This window comes from Pectinophora gossypiella, chromosome 13 (assembly GCF_024362695.1).
Source record: "Pectinophora gossypiella chromosome 13, ilPecGoss1.1, whole genome shotgun sequence".
NCBI classification, from domain to species: Eukaryota; Metazoa; Arthropoda; class Insecta; order Lepidoptera; family Gelechiidae; genus Pectinophora; species Pectinophora gossypiella.
In genome coordinates this window covers 9923554-9942152 of record NC_065416.1, presented here as the reverse complement: position 1 = coordinate 9942152, position 18599 = coordinate 9923554, and the positions used below count along the sequence as shown (strand labels likewise).

The following is an 18599-nucleotide window of genomic DNA, read 5'->3' as shown; positions in this document are numbered from 1 at the left end:
AAATTTAAGCCATATTGGATTCTAATTGACAATGTATTTCTTTAACCACTGTCATTCTTACCTTGATAGGGGTCTGAATATCTCTCGTATTATTCTTCAAGTAAACAATATGCTCCCTACAATCTTCCACGTCCTTCCCTAATATTATCGTTTTGTTCACATTATTCGTCTTCTCTGCGTCAAAGTAGACTCTTGAATACTTCCTTCCTCCAGGGAAGGTTTCTGCTTCTATGACGTAGTTGATCCTATGTGTGTTCGTTTTTGCGGATCGTACTAAAGACTTAATGATACAACAAGCTTGAAAGTGAAAGCAGGTGTGGTTGGAAGAGGGGTCCTTCTCACAGCCGTGGATTGTTGGGTCGATGTTGATAATCGTGTTCGAAGGTCGAATCGAGGTCCTGATGTCGATGATTGGTCGTGTTCGAATTAATGCGACGCTACTCTGTAATGTACAAGAAGTATGGTTCATGTTACCTATGTATCTGATAGAGTAGGTTTTCAGGCAAGACATATCGTAGAAATCAACAAAGGTGTACACATCATAATGTTTACTAAACTTCCACTAAACTGACAATTCTCATGATAAAAGTCAGGATTCAAACAGCACGTAAATATTCTTATACACATAAATCGTGACACAAATTTCTACAGATAATCGACATAATCGTTTACTTTCAATGAATCTCGTATTGTGGTAATATTAAAAACTATTTCGTTACTTACATTTTCATACGCGCCGACCAGCAGGTCCGGATAGCCATTAGCATCCATATCCACTCCACCAGAAAGGGAGTAACCGAACGTCTTCATCACTACATCCGTATTGAATATCTTAGGCAATGACTCTGCTTTGATCACCTGGTCTGGTTTTACATGCAGACCTTTCTTCCTGTCTCCTAAATGAATGTACACGACACCATTCCCTTCATAAGGACTGCCTATGGCAATGTCTTCACATTCATCTTTGTTTAAATCTCCAGCATTTGCTATCGATATGCCGAATTGAGACTCAGGTTTCCCAGTCAGTTTGAGATTGTATTCAGGTTTCAAGTTGTGGTTTTCATTCAGATATAAGTAGACAGCACCACCGTGATCACGCGAAAAGTAGAATGGTGCTCCTACTAGGAGGTCTGGTAACCTGGAATTGAGAAAAACAATCTTTGAGTGATATTTAAGTAGTTGTTAAAAACTTAAACTTCATTATTTGCTGCCTGTGTTTTTCCAAGAAATTATAACGAAATCAGATCAGATAACAGGTTACTTTTTCCAACTAACCCATCCCCATTAACATCGGCGGAAGCGACTTCATATCCGAAGCTGGAGCCGAACTGTTCCCCGTTGAACATCATGGTGTAGTTGAGGATATTGATGTTGGGATTGTTCCAGTCGGTGAAATTGCGCTTCTGGAACATCACTACTTGGCCGGTGCCGTGGGACCGTGGGGCGCCCGCCGCGTAGGAGGGAATGGAGCCGAAGAACTTCGCACCTGCTACTGACATGCCTGGAAAATTATAACGGGACATATTATTATAAAACTAGGTACTTACTTCAGAGGGTTATGTTATTAAGGTCTATTGATCCTTGTCGATAGTGTATCAAAAATCGCAAAAAACCTAAAGGATTTTTTTGCGTACTGAACTATTTAACATCACGTGATGAAACCTTTTGCTGTTCAAGGAGAAAATTCGTATTTTAGATGGGTTCTAATTAAATGTAAAAGATAAATTAATCGGGTGATGGACGAATATCAGGAGTTGCTGAAAGTTGTCTTATTGGTGATTGAGAGATCTGTCTACTTCGATATGAATATGGGTGTGATTTTATGTCTTTAAGATTTTGACAATCTGTTAAATAACCCAACATTTTTTTTAATCAGAAGCCCTTACCTAAGTAGCTATATTTTTCAACGGGACTGGCTCCGTCTTCAACGGGAGCCATGTAGACGGCGTGGTCTCGAGACAACACATCGTCCAGGGTATCCTGCGTGAAGATTGTGCCTCGCCAGGTGTACGGTCCAGGGCTACCTAGCAGTAACGTGTCGTCTTCCAACAACGAACTGCTTGTGCCGACTTGACAGAAGGAGTATTCTTCGTGCTCTCTGGAATTGAGAATAAGTTTTTTATGAGACAAACATTAAATACAGGTTAGGTCTTCAGGTTAGGTTAGGTAGGTACCTAACCTGAAGATTTGGCAGATTCACTTATGTCGGCATCAGCCGTTTTCACTGGGTCCGCTTACCCAAGAGGACCCCGTGAACGGGATAACGCTAGCTAAAGAGATAATGATGATGATGATGTATTATTATTTTATCAATATTAATTTAGGTTTCCAAAAAAGCAAAATTTACCTTTGTACAGATCTTCCTCGACAGGGTTCCCAGACGTCTACAAGTTCAAGGTCGTTACTCAAAGTATAGCAAAGACCCTGGCCATATTGAGACTCTCCAGACTTGCGGATATATCTGAAAATTAAACATAAACATGTTACTGATTACCTAGTACTCGTATTGATCCTTTATTAAAGGCTGTGGGAAAAACCCTTCAACAGATTTGAAACGCATCATGATATTCGAAGCGTCTTAGTAGATTGATGTATTCATAATAGCCGTAGACCTTCATCAAATATTGTGTATTCGGAATTTCAACATTTAAATATTTATTTAAGAATAAGTAAAATAAAAACATAAATATTGCCTAGGTACCTGTGTGCGCATACGACGGCTTTTCTCCCCGGACCCTGACTGCGCACGGACACACCAAGCCACTGCCCATCCTTGATCTCATCCTGGTGCGGCCCCGACAGGTGCTTCGAATCCAACGCTATATTATCAACAGAACATTAGCACATCTACAACAACAGCGCAACTTTACTGCTCTCGATAAGCTCTAAAACAATTTTGACCAAAATTATAGCAGCAAATAAAACATGAATTTTAGTTCCAATGTCGTGAAAATCATGATGTTGTTATATTTCGATTTAAAATTGCATCGATTCTATTCTATTTAGTACTAAATCGAATTAAACACTTTAATAAAGCCGATAAAGCTCGCTCAAAATTAGACACAGTAAATAATTATGAAATTCGCTTTTTAAATTAATTTTTGTTATTGCAAAACTCAACCCAAACATTTATGAAGTTAATGCCAAATGAGCTCTCGGAGTTCTTAAACATAACTTATCATTTACAAGATAAAACAAAAGCAAAGTTATTGCAAATGAAAGGTGCTTTTGTTTTGGAAACAGTCGTAACTTCAATCCCAATTGCAAACCGTATCGGTGGATATAATCGGCAAATGCAAAGCATTGCAACCAGCGTGACCGATGCAAGAGAGGTCCTCATAGCACAATAGAAAAATCTCGCAAAATAACCAGAAACAAAATCGTATCAAATTGCACAAACAGCGTGCGAATGATTGAAGATAGCATTTCTCAGGACAACATGCATGTTTCAATATTGTATTAGCAAGTCAATCTTCAACCTAAGTGGTACGCTAACGGTGACATAGTGTTTTAGGTGACGACTCCTGCCAGACCTGCAATGAATCATGTGAAGATACGGCGCAGCGTTGTGGTCTCGGGTTAATGGACGTTATCGAATACTACGATGTTAATTTCGAGCTGATACTGATAAAATTAATCAATGGCCGATTCGTTAATTCACCAGAAGTACACCAATTATGTTTTATTCCAAGTAAGTGCTAACTGTTATTACTCTATAATGTTAATCGGCCCAGCGTTACTTAATAAATCTTCAGTTAGATGATATATTATGCAAAACCAGACATAAATTGGTTTTGACTATTATAATTATTATTAATTAGATACTTTGTGTGCAGTGAAAGTTTTCTCGAACTTTTTTGTCGCCATTAATTGATCGTAAGTGGGGTAAGTATATGTTTATTAATAACCAGTCACCTTATATGTTTTTTTTATATTACGTGTTAGGTCGCTTGTGTTGAGAATTGATTGGAAATTTAAATTTTGTTGAACTATAAAATGTTCACAGTATTATAATATATTTTTATAATATACTTTCAACGTATCATAAAAGCTCTTATTACTTACTAAAAGGCTAATAAAAACAGCTTTTAACTGTTGAGATTATCATATTTCTAAAAAATGAGTATTTTTAATTGAGCAATGTCTTTCATTACTTATCACGATAAATATTGTGATCTCAGCTACACATATCTAAACATACTAGTAGGTACTCGTATATTTAGCATACCTAATTTCTACGTTTCCTACAATATTGTCTAACTAAACTATTGTAAATAACTAAAAATATCTAGATGTAGAATAATATATAGTAAGTGCTTTTTAGCTCAAGCATGTGATTGTGTTGGCAAGCAGTTAGTGCCATTTTATATACAGTTTTTCTAACAAGATTTATTTTCAAGAACTCTTCCTCAGATCTGTTAGATTGATACTCGTCTACAATAAACAAAGATGTATGTTTGGAAGCATTAGAGGAGTTTCTTGAAAATAAATCCCAAGTATTAAATTAAGTGTAAAAGGAACGTAATATTATGGTTTCTATGCAAAATAAAAGTTGTGGGAACAGTTAGTGAATGCACATGCGTCGCAGTCGTGATGACGGCCCAGCTGGATCTCGACTATTAGTAGTCAAAGTACAGCGATTAGTCGGTATTAGTCGGAGAGCAAATGATTAAAAAGATGTTGAGACCACAGCTCACTTACTCTTATTTATCTTGCCGTACTTCGCTGTTTGGTGCACCACCGACAAAAGACAACAGTTTAGTTATAATTATTTAGTGTGAAGTTCTCCACCAACTCGCAGTGGAGCAGCATGGTGGAATAAGTTCAATTTCTCCGGCTGAATGAGGCGTTTTGCCTTTATTTGTGACGTACATATTTTTGATTCACTATAGGTATTTATAGTACCTACTTATGAAATGAAATAAAATTTATAATATGTAGTTTAGACGTTCCAGCGTTTCCTTCAAGACGTGTAAATCTAAAGTGGAAAATACTAAAAAAATCTAGGTAGTTCATAAAACACGTGATTTAATCTAAACTAAAAAGTGTTCATTATCAAACCTATTTTGTAATTGTAAGTACTTGTAGTTTTCTAGTTTCGTGTATGTAACAATAAAACAGTGCTAATGCACTACTTTTGCATATTTTTATTAAATTTTCGCACACTATCTGTACTCATTCTAATCTAATTTACTACGTGTGTGAATAATAAATTATTTTACATTCCTTAGCCCTAGATAAGGATCCGTAAAAAGAATATATTCATAAGTAAAACTGCCAAGTAGAGAAATATAAATGGGTCGTATAATAATTTATAAAAATAATGCAATGCAAATTTCCAAATGCTGTAGAATATACCATGTGGGCTGAAATGTGAAGGAACTTTGGATTCCAATATGCCAATCAACAGTCGTCAATGCTTAATGAGACATACGGCTATTTTTAGTGCTTTACCGACGATCAGTAGGTACTTGCTTCTCGAATCATTTTACACCAGAATAGATTCTTCAGGAGTCGAACGTTACCAACCACGATTAAAATCTATCATCAACGGGTTGAATGTGTTACTATAGTAACATATTATACATCAACGGGTTGAATAGATGCTTGGCTGTTGGTATACTGTCACCAGTAATGTGCCGTCCCCGGAAATGTTTCGAAAGTGAGAATGTTCCCGTTGTAAAAACTCCTGTAAGGACACTGGCCGCTTTTCTTTTTCAAATTGTTTTTTCTTGTACTCTATTCTTATCTGCCTAAAGATTAGGTAATAAAGTTTTTTATAAATTTTGCACCTTTTGGCTGCCGGGAACGTTCCCAAAGTGAGAACGGCACATCGCTGACTGTTACTGAATGTCAATGAAGCACTAAATTCAGCACGGAATGACTTCATATCGAAGGTTCTTATGGAATAGAGTATATAGTAGAACATATATAAGTGATAGAACTCACTCCTCTTCCCATCAGTAATGATTTGCTCGCAGTCACCCACTGCGGACGTGAGGCCACACTTCCACAACGCGCCGGACCTGTTGGTGTTGGGCTGCAGATTCTGACCCAGAGGAGCTCCTACTAGTAACCTGAAAAAAATAATAATATCAAATTATGAGTTCTTTTTTGTCCTATTTGTTTATCTTTGTATATAAAGTGTTTTTGAATTTGAAAAATTCAAAATGTGTAATTTTCGAAGTAATTATATTTTTTTTTTCTTTGACGTCACAGTGTTTTTTTTTTCATACAAATTTCATAGTAATTTCAGGTTTTGACGTTTAGTAAAAAGTAACTGAATTGACTAGTTTGAAATTAGCCTATAGTACTGACAAGACTGTGAATATGGTGATTACCGTTCTATAACTAGCTTTCATTATTATGATGATGACGTTCGTTCCATGAATGACATCATTTGCCACACTTCTTTATTTGACGATACGTCCCCATTCATAAGTAAAAGGTCTGATAGATCATTCCCAGTTCATCAAGTGTACTTATAATGGTGAAACGATGAATGGACCATGATGACAGGATATGACGGACGTTGATGTACGTCATTAAGGTGACTAAGTGCAGCCTAGTGTCATCTAACTATATTCTTGTCGAATAAAAGTTCCTATCCAGCGCACCGTTAACAGTCGCCAAGTTAAAGAAAAGAAACAAGTACCTACGATTCTATTTTAATTCTTGGTATTGATACGTATATGTGAGTTAGGATTTAAATAAGGTGAGTACCTAAATGTATTATCGGAGTTTATATTATCTCAGTGAATACAAAAGTATATGTAAATGTATAATTACCTCTATTTATTTTGTTTGCGACTCAAGTTTTTAACGCTTTTAATTATTATAAGTACTTATTCCTAAAATAAAATCAAAGCCATTCAATGATAAATCAAAAAGTCCCTTAATAAAGACCCTAAACAATGTCCCAATTGCGGCAACATTCCGGTCTTTCATTACGTCATTACGTAAATGACGTGTGCAGCCAGCCGTGACGTCATCACTGCCGCATCTCGTCACGACCCCTGATTGTAACGTAATTATTTACGGCGATCGTTGATAACGCGTGAATAGTATGATGACCCCATGTTTTGTTTACCACTTTACGGGAGTATTTGTTATGTTATAATTTAGTGTAGCTGACTTTAGGATTCATCATCATCAGCCCATTATCGTCCCCACTGCTGGGGTACGGGCCTTCTCTATGGATGGATAGGGAGATCGGGCCTTAAACCATCCAGTGCGGATTGATGGTTATTAATGACTGCTTATGCAGCCGGGACCAAGGGCTTAACGTGCCTTCCGAAGCACGGAGGAGCTCGAGATGAAAACTTTTTTTGTGGTCACCCATCCTATGACCGGCCTTTGCAAAAGTTACTTAACTTCAACAATCGCAGACCGAGCGCGTTTACCGCTGCGCCACCGAGCTCCTCTTTACTTTAGGATTACTAAACGAATGACTACAAAAATAACAGAAAATAATTGGTTAGTATAATTGCAATTGCTAGAATCGAACTTTATTAATTTGTATCCCGAAATTACTTTTTTGTGTTTATAAAGTACGGTCTTGAGCCGTGGTAGCCTAGTTGGTACAACGCTTGACTCTCAATTTGAGGTCGCAGGTTCGAATCCTAGAATTTGTTTTAGAATTTATATTTGGATTATACCTCCAAATGATTATCATGTGCTCAGCGGTGAAGGAAAACGTCGTGAGGATACCCACATTCTCGAGAAATGATAATAGTATAAGTAGATAGTATATATTATATAATTTCTAAATTCTAAAGTAAGTTTATTTATATAAAAAATAGTTTATATTTTTTTAGTTTTAAGTTATTGTTGGAATACTTTTGCGGTGCCCTTACAGGGTGTCACATGCTTGTACATTATTTACTTTAAGAACTGTGAGCCACCATGTGACATGCAACAAATAAACAAATAAATAAATAAATGTATTTCGGGGGTATGTGAGCTAACCTGTATTGGGCTGCTTTTCCCTTCGCGGGTTAAAAGGTCAGGCTAGTGTCAAATCTTCAGGTTAGATAAGAGCACCCTGTGAAAACGCAATAACACTAGGGAGATGATGTTGGGCACATAAATAGTCTGTTTATGGTATGTAAGTATGTCAGACGTTCTAACAGCTACTTTATTGTTATTGATATCGACAGTTTTGTATTACGCATACGGCCTATCCATAAACAAAATAGATAATGGACGTAATAAAATTAATTCACGCATCGCCCTATAAAGGCAACGCGGAACGGACAGCGATATATTAGCGTCATGATCATAGGTTGAGGCTCCCCTAGCTACACGGCTTAATTAGACCCGGGACATTTGCATCCTAATGCCCGCTACACGCTCATTGTTTTCCCGATAAGGCTTGTTAACTTAACTACTAGACGACTACCCATAAAAGACCCGTGACTTGAACAATTTTCCCCTCGACTCACTTTCCTACAGACAAGTCCACAGCGCTTTTTATACTTGCTAATCACTCCCAATGTCTCTATGCATCGAATGCAACTATCCCGTAAAGACAATAAGCCGTTATTCTGTCCATATCACTATAATTAACCAGTAGCTAAACATGTAGTAAACGGTTGCATAAAGAGGCAATTAAAAATACGTCGCTTTTATATTCTTTAATACTACCTTACGCAGGACAGAGTTGTCCTGCATACGGTAGTGTAAACATGCAATCATGTCTGATGTTACTACATCAGACAGAAAACGGATATTTACTTAATAAAGAAGACATTAATTTCAACTATTATCCACCATAAATCTTGCTTTGTTTAGAGTGAAATAACAATTAATTGTTGAATTACTCGGCCGAACAATTTGGCCTATAACATGGTTGGTTCATCGATCATCTCGCATCGAATCGATTACAAACAACGTTCGATCATAGGATGGCAAATATCCGATTTAATTTGTCAAAAAAGTTAATAATGTGACATGGTTTCAAAGTATATACATATTAGTACTCGTGACCGTACCTTATAAACTGTATATTAGATTGCTACTGAAGGTACTAATAAGTATACAATAAATCAACGATTTTACCATAAAACCCCGCGAAAAGCATAAATGGACTATAAATGTACCAATTGAAATATCAGCATGACAGTTAATAAATAAAATATTAAATAGGCTTACATTATTATAGTTACCTGGGTACTCGACTTTAAAGATTGTGTTAATTGTTTAAAAAGCATTAGGTACCTATTAGCACAGAATATACAAGGTGTTAGTGACATCGTAACGAAAACTTTGATGATTTAGACGATGATTCTGAGTTGATATCAAATGGAATTTTCCGTCGCATTCAGCTATAATGAGCTGAATCATCCCCCTCAATATTTGTTACGATGTCACTTACACCCTGTATATTCTGTGATAATACCTAATGCTTTTTAAACAATTAACACAATCTTTTAACTCAAGTACCCAGGTAACTGTAATAATGTAAGCCAATTTAATATTTTATTTATTAACTGTCATGCTGCTATTACAAGTACATACAAGTAGCCATACAAGTAGAAAGGGTGTTAGTGACATCGTAACAAATACTGAGGGGGATCATTCAGACCATGATTCTGAGTTGATATCAAGTGGATTTTCCTGTCGGAAAATTCATGATTTTCTTTGTGTTTTATTAATTTATTTTTTGTTCCATACTTTTGCGAAAGAAAATTCCACTTGATATCAACTCAGAATGATGACCTGAATCATCCCTCAAAGTTTTTGTTACGATGTCACTAACAGCCTGTGTAATACAGTTGGTATTAGTTTACTCCAATGTTTGCAGCTCGATCCAACGACAATATTTCACTCATTTATACACACCGTGTGTTACAACCAGACATTTCGCAGAAAGGCGTTTTGTTGTCTATTTCTTGCTTATCATTATCACGGACCATTGTTTGTGATCTCTGAATTCTGAATGCGCTACAGTACCCCGACACCCACGCACAGGTCGACGAACCTTCACAATATAATGTATAAAGAAAGCGAGTTACAATTAAGACTTCATTGTTTTACTGCGTTGCAACATTCCCTTATCTAAATACTCCGTCGTTTTGTTAAGAAAGTCCCGAGAGCCGCCCTACGCGGCCTAGATTCGTGTTGCTTAAACAAATAAAGCGCACCCGGTATAAAAGCTTTATATTTAAGCTCTCTTCCGTGTCAGGTTTATCAGCTACATTAATGTTATAAAAACTAAACGTTTGTGTCAATATTTGTGTTACACAAATCGCGCTTTTGCAACGAAAGATTGTTTCATTTCGGTTGCTTTTGAGTAGGTTGAACCCACGCCCAATAACAAATAATGAACATCAGTTATCTCTGTTAAGTTTTATATACCTATCTTAACTAAGTAAGTACTTAAATGTTTTCGTGACCTACTACTGCAATAGAAAAGTCATTTATTTTTTATAACTGCAAATGGCAATCGTTGGTACCCTCATGACCAATTTAAAGCACAAAGGGTTCATTTATGGAGAAATGTTTCGCCCACATAGTACGATCGATCGTGCCCTCATAGGGTGCGCCTACGCATCCCAACAATATTGCATAGAAGAGACGGCATTATAAACCTTCCTGTTATTATTGAACGTAAAGCAGAATAATAGCCAATGTACTATCCCACCGGACACAAACGTAGGCAATTTAATTGAGTGGTTTAATGCACTTTAACCGTTTAACTTATTATACAAGATAGGATTAACCAATGTTAGGAAATCGCGTAAGTAAAGGTGTTTTGTATAATTATGTGAGCTCAAATAAAATATTTAGGTACGTATACGCGTAACTAAATTTTCAAACACGCTCAAAATATGCAACACTTAGGACTCTGTATTAAATTGCTACCACCTGGACGTCTGCACCTTTCTACACGTAAACTGATATACCTACAACAAACACTCAGACCGCCGCTGCCTGTACCAACAACAAGACATCATCAAGTAATGTAAACGCTATTGTAGGCAAAGCACCAACAACGCAGTACCTTTGTAGTCAAAACTCGATCCTTCCATTAACCGGTAAAAGGCAAACATCGTCTATCAAAGACCGCTCCTAGCCGTCTCGTATAACGTATCCTTGGGCACACCCAGCGATAAATTCCCATCAATACAATCTATCCTTGACATCGACTGATAGTACCGCCATATTGCACTGCCATTTAGATAGTAACACAATAAGAATGCATTTTGTGGGTGGCCGTCAATCTAACATCGAGTGCTACGCTACTTCACCGTGTTTATCTATACTTGACCGTAATATTTGGGATTCCAACTGTTTTTGCTTCTTCAAAAAATATTGACTATGACTGTTTACGTTTCAACACATTTTGAATACTCTTCAAGTTGGTGTCGCTATAACAAACTATAAGTACGCAACGGTCGATGAAAGGGTAACAGATTATGTTCCGTGTAATTCAAGAGCCACTTATTTAAATCAAATCACATTCATTGTCAATGTCTTCATATAGTTTAATAAAACAGTGTCGTATTATGGGACTATTCGATTAAGTCAATTGTGGAGATCAAAGAGCGGCCGGTGCGCGGTGCGATGATGTCGATACGATGAATGGAATGCTTGCACGCAGCGCGCGTGCGCTTACAGAGATACGTGCCCATGCGCGCACTAACAATGTTAGCAATAATAGGGAGGATAAAGTTTGGTCTGCAGCTAAATGCATTGGCAAGCATAATAATTACAATGCTACCAACTATTTTTGTAAAACAAAACATACTTATTGATTTTTACCAGAATGGCCAGCCAGGCAATATTACTGATAATCTATAGGTAGATTAAAATGGTTGAAGCAAGATGATGAATTTAGAAATCCAATAAAACTGATGGCGATAATTATTAAAACAATACAACCAAAGCAAGACGCTTGTTGTATCTTGGTTGACGAAATAAAATATTAAGAGTCATAAGATTTCAACAGTTAAAGATTGGTACCTACTATGACGTGAATCATTATAAGTGTGGTGCGGTTTATGCGGTATTGTCATTCAATACGATAAGATTATTAAAAACCACATTTCCTGTCTGGAAACAGTAAGGAAACCTTTAGTTGCCCACGTTTCAAAATATCGTGAATGTAATCAAATTAAAAAACCAAGGGTAACCAGAAAATATTTATTAAACTTATCGCTACACAGAAGTCAGCTACAGAAGTGGTGGACCGCGTCTTAAAGCGGGCTCCACCTCAAACATGACCGGAGGGCAATAAAAAAAGTATAAAGAAATGAATGAAAATATCTTCGTGTCTCGCATTTCGGAAGTGCGTGCCGTGGAATCGAACCGGGCGCGCCGCCGGTGGTCTGCCGCAAACACTCAGGGCCATTGTCAAACTTTACTGTCATAACTGTCCATAAGGAAGGCCCGAAATGTCCTCTTAAACGCGTTGTGGGCACTGCAAGACTGCTCGCCGCCGCTACCAGCCACCACACTTTAATTTGTTTTTTATGATAGAAAATATACCTCAGGATCAGGATAAAAAGGCCACATCGAAGCAATTAAACTAAAAAAGCAATATTGCTATTTGACATTTGTTTGCATTGCGCACGTACGTTTATATGCGCAAATGTCCAATGCGATATTGTTTTATAGATGAATTGCTTCGATGTGGTCTTTTTAACCTCCCAAATTCCAAATCAATATGATTGGAAATACAAATACATTGTTGTTGTCTCCGTTTTTTTTTTGTAGGTATCTAACTGGGTATTATGCATAATGCATCTCCCCCTCTATTAAAAAAAAAAAAACTGTACTGTCATGACAACTAAAATAAAACTAACGCTTGTTTGTATTATTAAAAAAACATACATTTACCTGTCCAATAGGAAATTAAATCTACAATATTCCCACAGCCGCAAAAATATTGTGTAAAAAAAATTGTAATAAAGAGGTAGAAATTTAAACTTGAGTTACGTGCGAGCTTTTCGCGGAACGAGGCACGCGCGACTTCGTGTGTGGCGCAAATTGTATGGAAATAAGCGCGCAAGTGCCGCGAATTCGTTCGCAGCGACGGACTCCGTTTGCCGTAAGCTGTAAATAGTCGGAAACACAAAATCGTTCCCGCGAAACATTCGCTTTGATCTATTTTCTTCCACTGATTGAATACACTTAATAAATGTATTTTAGCCACGGTCAACGCCAGTGAAACTAAATATGCAGTAAAAGTTAATAAAGGTGAAAGTTTTGTAGGTTGAATCGGCCGTTATGGAAAATTATGTAAAATTTATTCGTTGTTTGTAACACGTTTGAGTTAAGTAAGTACTTTTTGTTGGAAATTGAAAAATGAGAATTTGTAAGTGGTTTAAATTACACTTAAGTAAACGCGAACAAAAGTATATAATCTTTGCTGTGTCATTCGAGAGAGTATTGTCAAACACGTGAGGAAGAAAGCGTCAATTCGTGTATGTCTATTAAGTAAAAGCCTCTTTCAAATCGTAAACAATGACTTTCTCGTGCGACGTCCTCGGCTAACTCGGCTTGCGGCAGCGACGTAAAACCTCACAATTAGTTGTACCTCATTATTATTATGAATTACACAACTGCTTGTGAGATAAAAATAGTAAGACAGATTCGATAAAACTACTAAGTTACGATCTTTTGTCTGTGTGTGACATTAAGGATTTCTAAACGGTTATTGAGGCTTTTTGGCGGGAAACGGGATCGAAAGTTTATGCGGACTTTTGAGTTAATTTGTTTGGGGTTCGGAGTAGGAGTCTACTCCGAGGGTGGGGGCTTAGGTTTCATCATCATCACCTTTCATCATTTCATTAATCATCAAGAAAAAAATACGTAAGACATGGCTGTATGGGCATAGTTCCCTTTGCCTTACCCTTCGGGGAAAACCAAAACAAAAAACGGTTATTGAAACAGGCGATAGTACAACTGCGAAAATATGAATTGTAAAATGATCGGAACGCGAGATATGTAATATAAAACACAGCAAAACTAAGTGATAAGTAAAATGGGGAGGTCATAAAATAAAATTTTCAATTCAAATTTTATTTTACCGGTGGAAAGCTCTTTCACTTGTTTCATAAAGAAAACTCAATACACTTTGTATTATCTTTTATTTCACCACTTGGCACTGATTACACTTAGCTAACGACTTGATCGTCCTGCTCGCTAACTCCAACTGACTGACTACCTGACCGATTGAAGCTCCCCTCCTTTCGCCCCACCAAATCCAAAATAAAACGGTCGACTGTGATTGGTCGAGAAATACACCACCAGGAAACAGTCGAAAGTTCTGTGTTGCCATTTTTCAAGAAGACTTTATAAAAATCCTATTTTGGACTAATAGTTAATTTACTTATTTTTTTAAAATCATGACATTCGGCCATCCGCGTATGTGCTACCTCCCGGTGCACATGCTTCAATCGATCAGCTAAACAATCCTAAAAAAATAAAATAAAAATAAAATAATTCTGCACACACTTATTTAAATATTAATATAACAGTCTCTGTACAACTCTCATGTATCGTAAATATTGTAAATAGACACAAATCAACAATAATAATTGAATTATAACATTAACTAGATGTCGCGTGGTTCGCTCGCAGCAAGCTGCTCGCGTGTCTTGTTTTCCCACCATTTTTTTACCGCGATAGAATTTGACCAAGACTTAAATAGGTCTCGTGAAATCAAAAAAGTTCTAGGTGCTATAGTTTTGCCAGGCCGTAGAGTGACCCCTGATGCGGAGCAGTTTTCCAAGATGACGTTCCGATCACACCCCAATACATCATTTTTACCTCGTGAGACATTTTCTGGAAAAACAAAAATTTGTATGGCGGCCATCTTGTTTTTCGGCCATTTTGTTTTTTTTTTTCACTGGCGATAAAATTTGACCAAGACTTTAATAGGCTTCGTGAAAACAAAAAAGTTCCAGGTGCGATAGTTTCGCCAGGCTGTAGGGTGTCTCCCTGATGCGGAGCAGCTTTCGAAGATCGAAAAGTATTTCCATACTCAACATGATGTTTCGATCATATTCCTCATACATCATTTTTACCCCCGAGGCATTTTCGGGAAAAACGAAAATTTCGTATGGCGGCCATCTTGTTTTTCCGCCATTTTGGTTTTTTTTCACCGGGGATTGAATTTGACCAAGATTTAAATAGGTTTCGTGAAAAAAATATTGCTCTAGGTTTTATAGTTTTGCCAGGCCGTAGGGTGTCTCCCTGATGCGGAGCAGTTTTTCAAGATCGAGCAGTACTGAAATACTCAACATGACGATCCGATCACATCCCTATACATCATTTTTACCCTCGAGGCATTTTCAGGAAAAACGAAAATTTTGTATGGCGGCCATCTTGTTTTTCCGCCATTTTGGTTTTTTTTCACCGGCGATAAAATTGGACCAAGTTTTAAAAACGTTGTGCGGAAAAAAAATTGATCCAGATGTGATAGTTTGGCCAGGCCGTAGGGTGTCTCCCTGATGAGGAGCAGTTTCTGAAGATCAAGAAGCATTTACATACTCAACATGACCTTCCGATTACGCCCCTATACATTGTTTTTGCCCCCGAGACATTTTCTGGAAAAACAAAATTTTGTATGGCGGCCATCTTGTTTTTCCGCCATTTTGATTTTTTTTCACCCACAATAGAATTTGACCAAGATTTAAATAGGTTTTGCGAAAAAAAATTTGATCCAGCTATAATAGTTGCGCCAGACCGTAGGGTGTCTCCCTGATGCGGAGCAGTTTTCCAAGATCTGGAAGTTTTCCCATACTCACCGGAAGGTCCCGATCACACCCCCCATACATCATTTTCACCCCCCGACACTCCTTCTGGGAGAACAACCCTGTCAGTGAGTCAGTGAGTCAGTCAGTCAGTCAGTGGGTTTGCAGCTATATATAATATAACTAGATGTCGCGTGGTTCGCTCGCAGCAAGCTGCTCGCGTGTTTTGTTTTCCCGCCATTTTTTTACCGCGATAGAATTTGACCAAGACTTGAATTGGTCTCGTGAAATCAAAAAAGTTCTAGGTGCTATGGTTTTGCCAGGCCGTAGGGTGACCCCTGATGCGGAGTAGTTTTCCAAGATTACGTTCCGATCACACCCCAATACATCATTTTTACCTCTGAGTCATTTTCTGGAAAAACAAAAATTTGTATGGCGGCCATCTTGTTTTTCGGCCATTTTGTTTTTTTTTTACTGGCGATAAAATTTAACCAAGACTTTAATAGGCTTCGTGAAAACAAAAAAGTTCCAGGTGCGATAGTTTCGCCAGGCCGTAGGGTGTCTCCCTGATGCGGAGCAGCTTTCGAAGATCGAACAGTTTTTCCATACTCAGCTTGACGTTTCGATCACACCTCTCATACATCATTTTTACTTTCGAGACATTTTCTGGAAAAACAAAATTTTGTATGGCGGCCATCTTGTTTTTCCGCCATTTTGGTTTTTTTTCACCGGGGATTGGATTTGACCAAGATTTAAATATGTTTCGCGAAATAAAAATTGCTCCAGGTTTTATAGTTTTTCCAGGCCGTAGGGTGTCTCCCTGATGCGGAGCAGTTTCTGAAGATCAAGAAGTATTTACATACTCAACATGACATTCCGATTACACCCCAATACATTGTTTTTGCCTCCGAGACATTTTCTAGAAAAACAAAATTTTGTATGGCGGCCATCTTGTTTTTCCGCCATTTTGATTTTTTTTCACCGGCGATTGAATTTGACCAAGATTTAAATAGGTTTTGCGAAAAAAAAATTGATCCAGGTATAATAGTTGCGCCAGACTGTAGGGTGTCTCCCTGATGCGGAGCAGTTTTCCAAGATCTGGAAGTTTTCCCATACTCACCGGAAGGTCCAGATCACACCCCCCATACATCATTTTCACCCGCCGACGCTCCTTCTGGGAGAACAACTATGTCAGTCAGTCAGTCAGTCAATAGGTACATGGGTTTGTAGCTATATATAATATAATAATAATTATAATAGTTATAACGAATGTTACATAGTATGAGAAAAATAGATAATGTATTACAGACGTCTTGCTATATTACAAAAGCTTCTTTCTTTCTCTTTTTTTTTTATTAATGATACAATCTATATTAACTTTTATAGGAAATGGTCATTGTTGATGATCTTAAACCGAAAATCATTTACATACACATTGAATCATGACATTCGGTTCTGTTGCTGCAATACGGCCAAAGGGACATTGTCTTCTTCGTCAGAAGACTCAGAGCTCTCTGTGGACTTTGTGGCATCATTATTAACAACATCGATATTAATCCACGGTCTTATCCGATCATGGGCAACAACAGTTTCGAATGTCTTAGCTTTCTTTTTGAATCCGGGAATGTTTCCAATTTTATACCTATCGTTACCTAGCACTTTTAGGATTCTAAATGGACCAATAAATTTTGATAAAAGCTTTGTACTATTTCCTTTATTATAAAAATTTGTTCTCGTCAATTTAATTAGGTCTCCTTCTTTGTAAACGGCAGCAGGGGCTCGTCCATTATCATAATGACGTTTTTGTCTTTCTTGACAAGCCTTGATATTATCAGAGACCTCCTCCCTTACGGTTTTTATGTTTGTAGGTTTGACATTTGCAAAATCAAGTTTATTGGCCAAACTGTCACGAAACCTACAGCCAAACAGAGCTTCTGATGCCGTTTTTTGAGTGGACGAGTTGATACTATTATTGACACCCCACTGTATCTGTCCTATACACATGTCCCAGTCGCGTTCGTCTTGGCCATCATTGTATTTCGCTAGTGATTGTAAAATTGTTTGGTTAAAGCGTTCGGCTTGACCGTTTGCTCTGGGACACGCAACAGCATTCAATATGTGTTTAATGCCGTGAAGCTCACAAAATTTCTTAAAAGCACTAGATGTGAATGATGTACCTCTGTCCGATATAATTCTTGAAGGTAAACCAAAATCATAAAATATATTTTCGAGAACTTTTAATGTGCTTTTTGTTTTTGTGTCCCTCACGGCCCTAACAAAAACATATTTTGTAAACCCGTCAACAACTGTCAAAATATAAGCATTCCCCTTGCGACTCCTCATAAACGGACCAAGATGGTCTACGTGAATGGTATGAAAAGGAATGTCTACCTTCTGAATGGGATACAAAACGCCTGACTTTTGTTTTGCAGAACTATCTTTGTTAAATGCACATTGTATACATGATTCGACATATTTCTTCACGAATTTTCTCAACTTTGGGAACCAGTATTGTGACTGAACCTTCTCAACTGTCTTAGTTATACCTAGGTGTCCTACATCGTCATGATTTGAGTGACAAACTTGGAATCGAGCTCCACGAGGAATCACAAGACGTAATCCATCGTTAGCTTTCCTATAAAGTTTATGATCTTTGAGCACAAAATTTTTCTTTATCTCTTTAACTTCTTCGTCATTCTCAGGTTTAAGTATTTTAACTATACGTGAAACATCTGGATCAGTCATCTGCATGGTCAACAACCATTGTTCAGTGTCAATATTATATACAGTTATAGAGGGGCATTTGTCATTGGAATCAGTCAATGTAGTGTTGCGGCTCAATGCGTCAACATGCGACATTTGAACACCGGGTCTATACTCAATTTCGAAAGAGAA

At 37.4% G+C, this 18599-nt stretch overlaps 1 protein-coding gene across 2 annotated transcripts in view; it reads right to left on the bottom strand.

The window, feature by feature from the left end:
• The window catches only part of LOC126371857 (integrin alpha-PS1), a 103254-nt gene that overhangs the window by 5278 nt on the left and 79377 nt on the right, over window positions 1-18599 (bottom strand). Inside the window, exons 2-9 of one of the 2 annotated variants that reach the window (XM_050017244.1) lie at window positions 5950-6077; window positions 4702-4725; window positions 2702-2819; window positions 2348-2461; window positions 1887-2098; window positions 1276-1501; window positions 724-1138; window positions 62-442 (exon numbers count right to left, since the gene is read on the bottom strand). In XM_050017244.1, the coding sequence (XP_049873201.1) occupies window positions 62-442; window positions 724-1138; window positions 1276-1501; window positions 1887-2098; window positions 2348-2461; window positions 2702-2819; window positions 4702-4725; window positions 5950-6077 (1618 nt within the window). The remainder of the gene's footprint in view (window positions 1-61; window positions 443-723; window positions 1139-1275; window positions 1502-1886; window positions 2099-2347; window positions 2462-2701; window positions 2820-4701; window positions 4726-5949; window positions 6078-18599) is intronic. The other variant, XM_050017245.1, reaches the window with a different exon arrangement.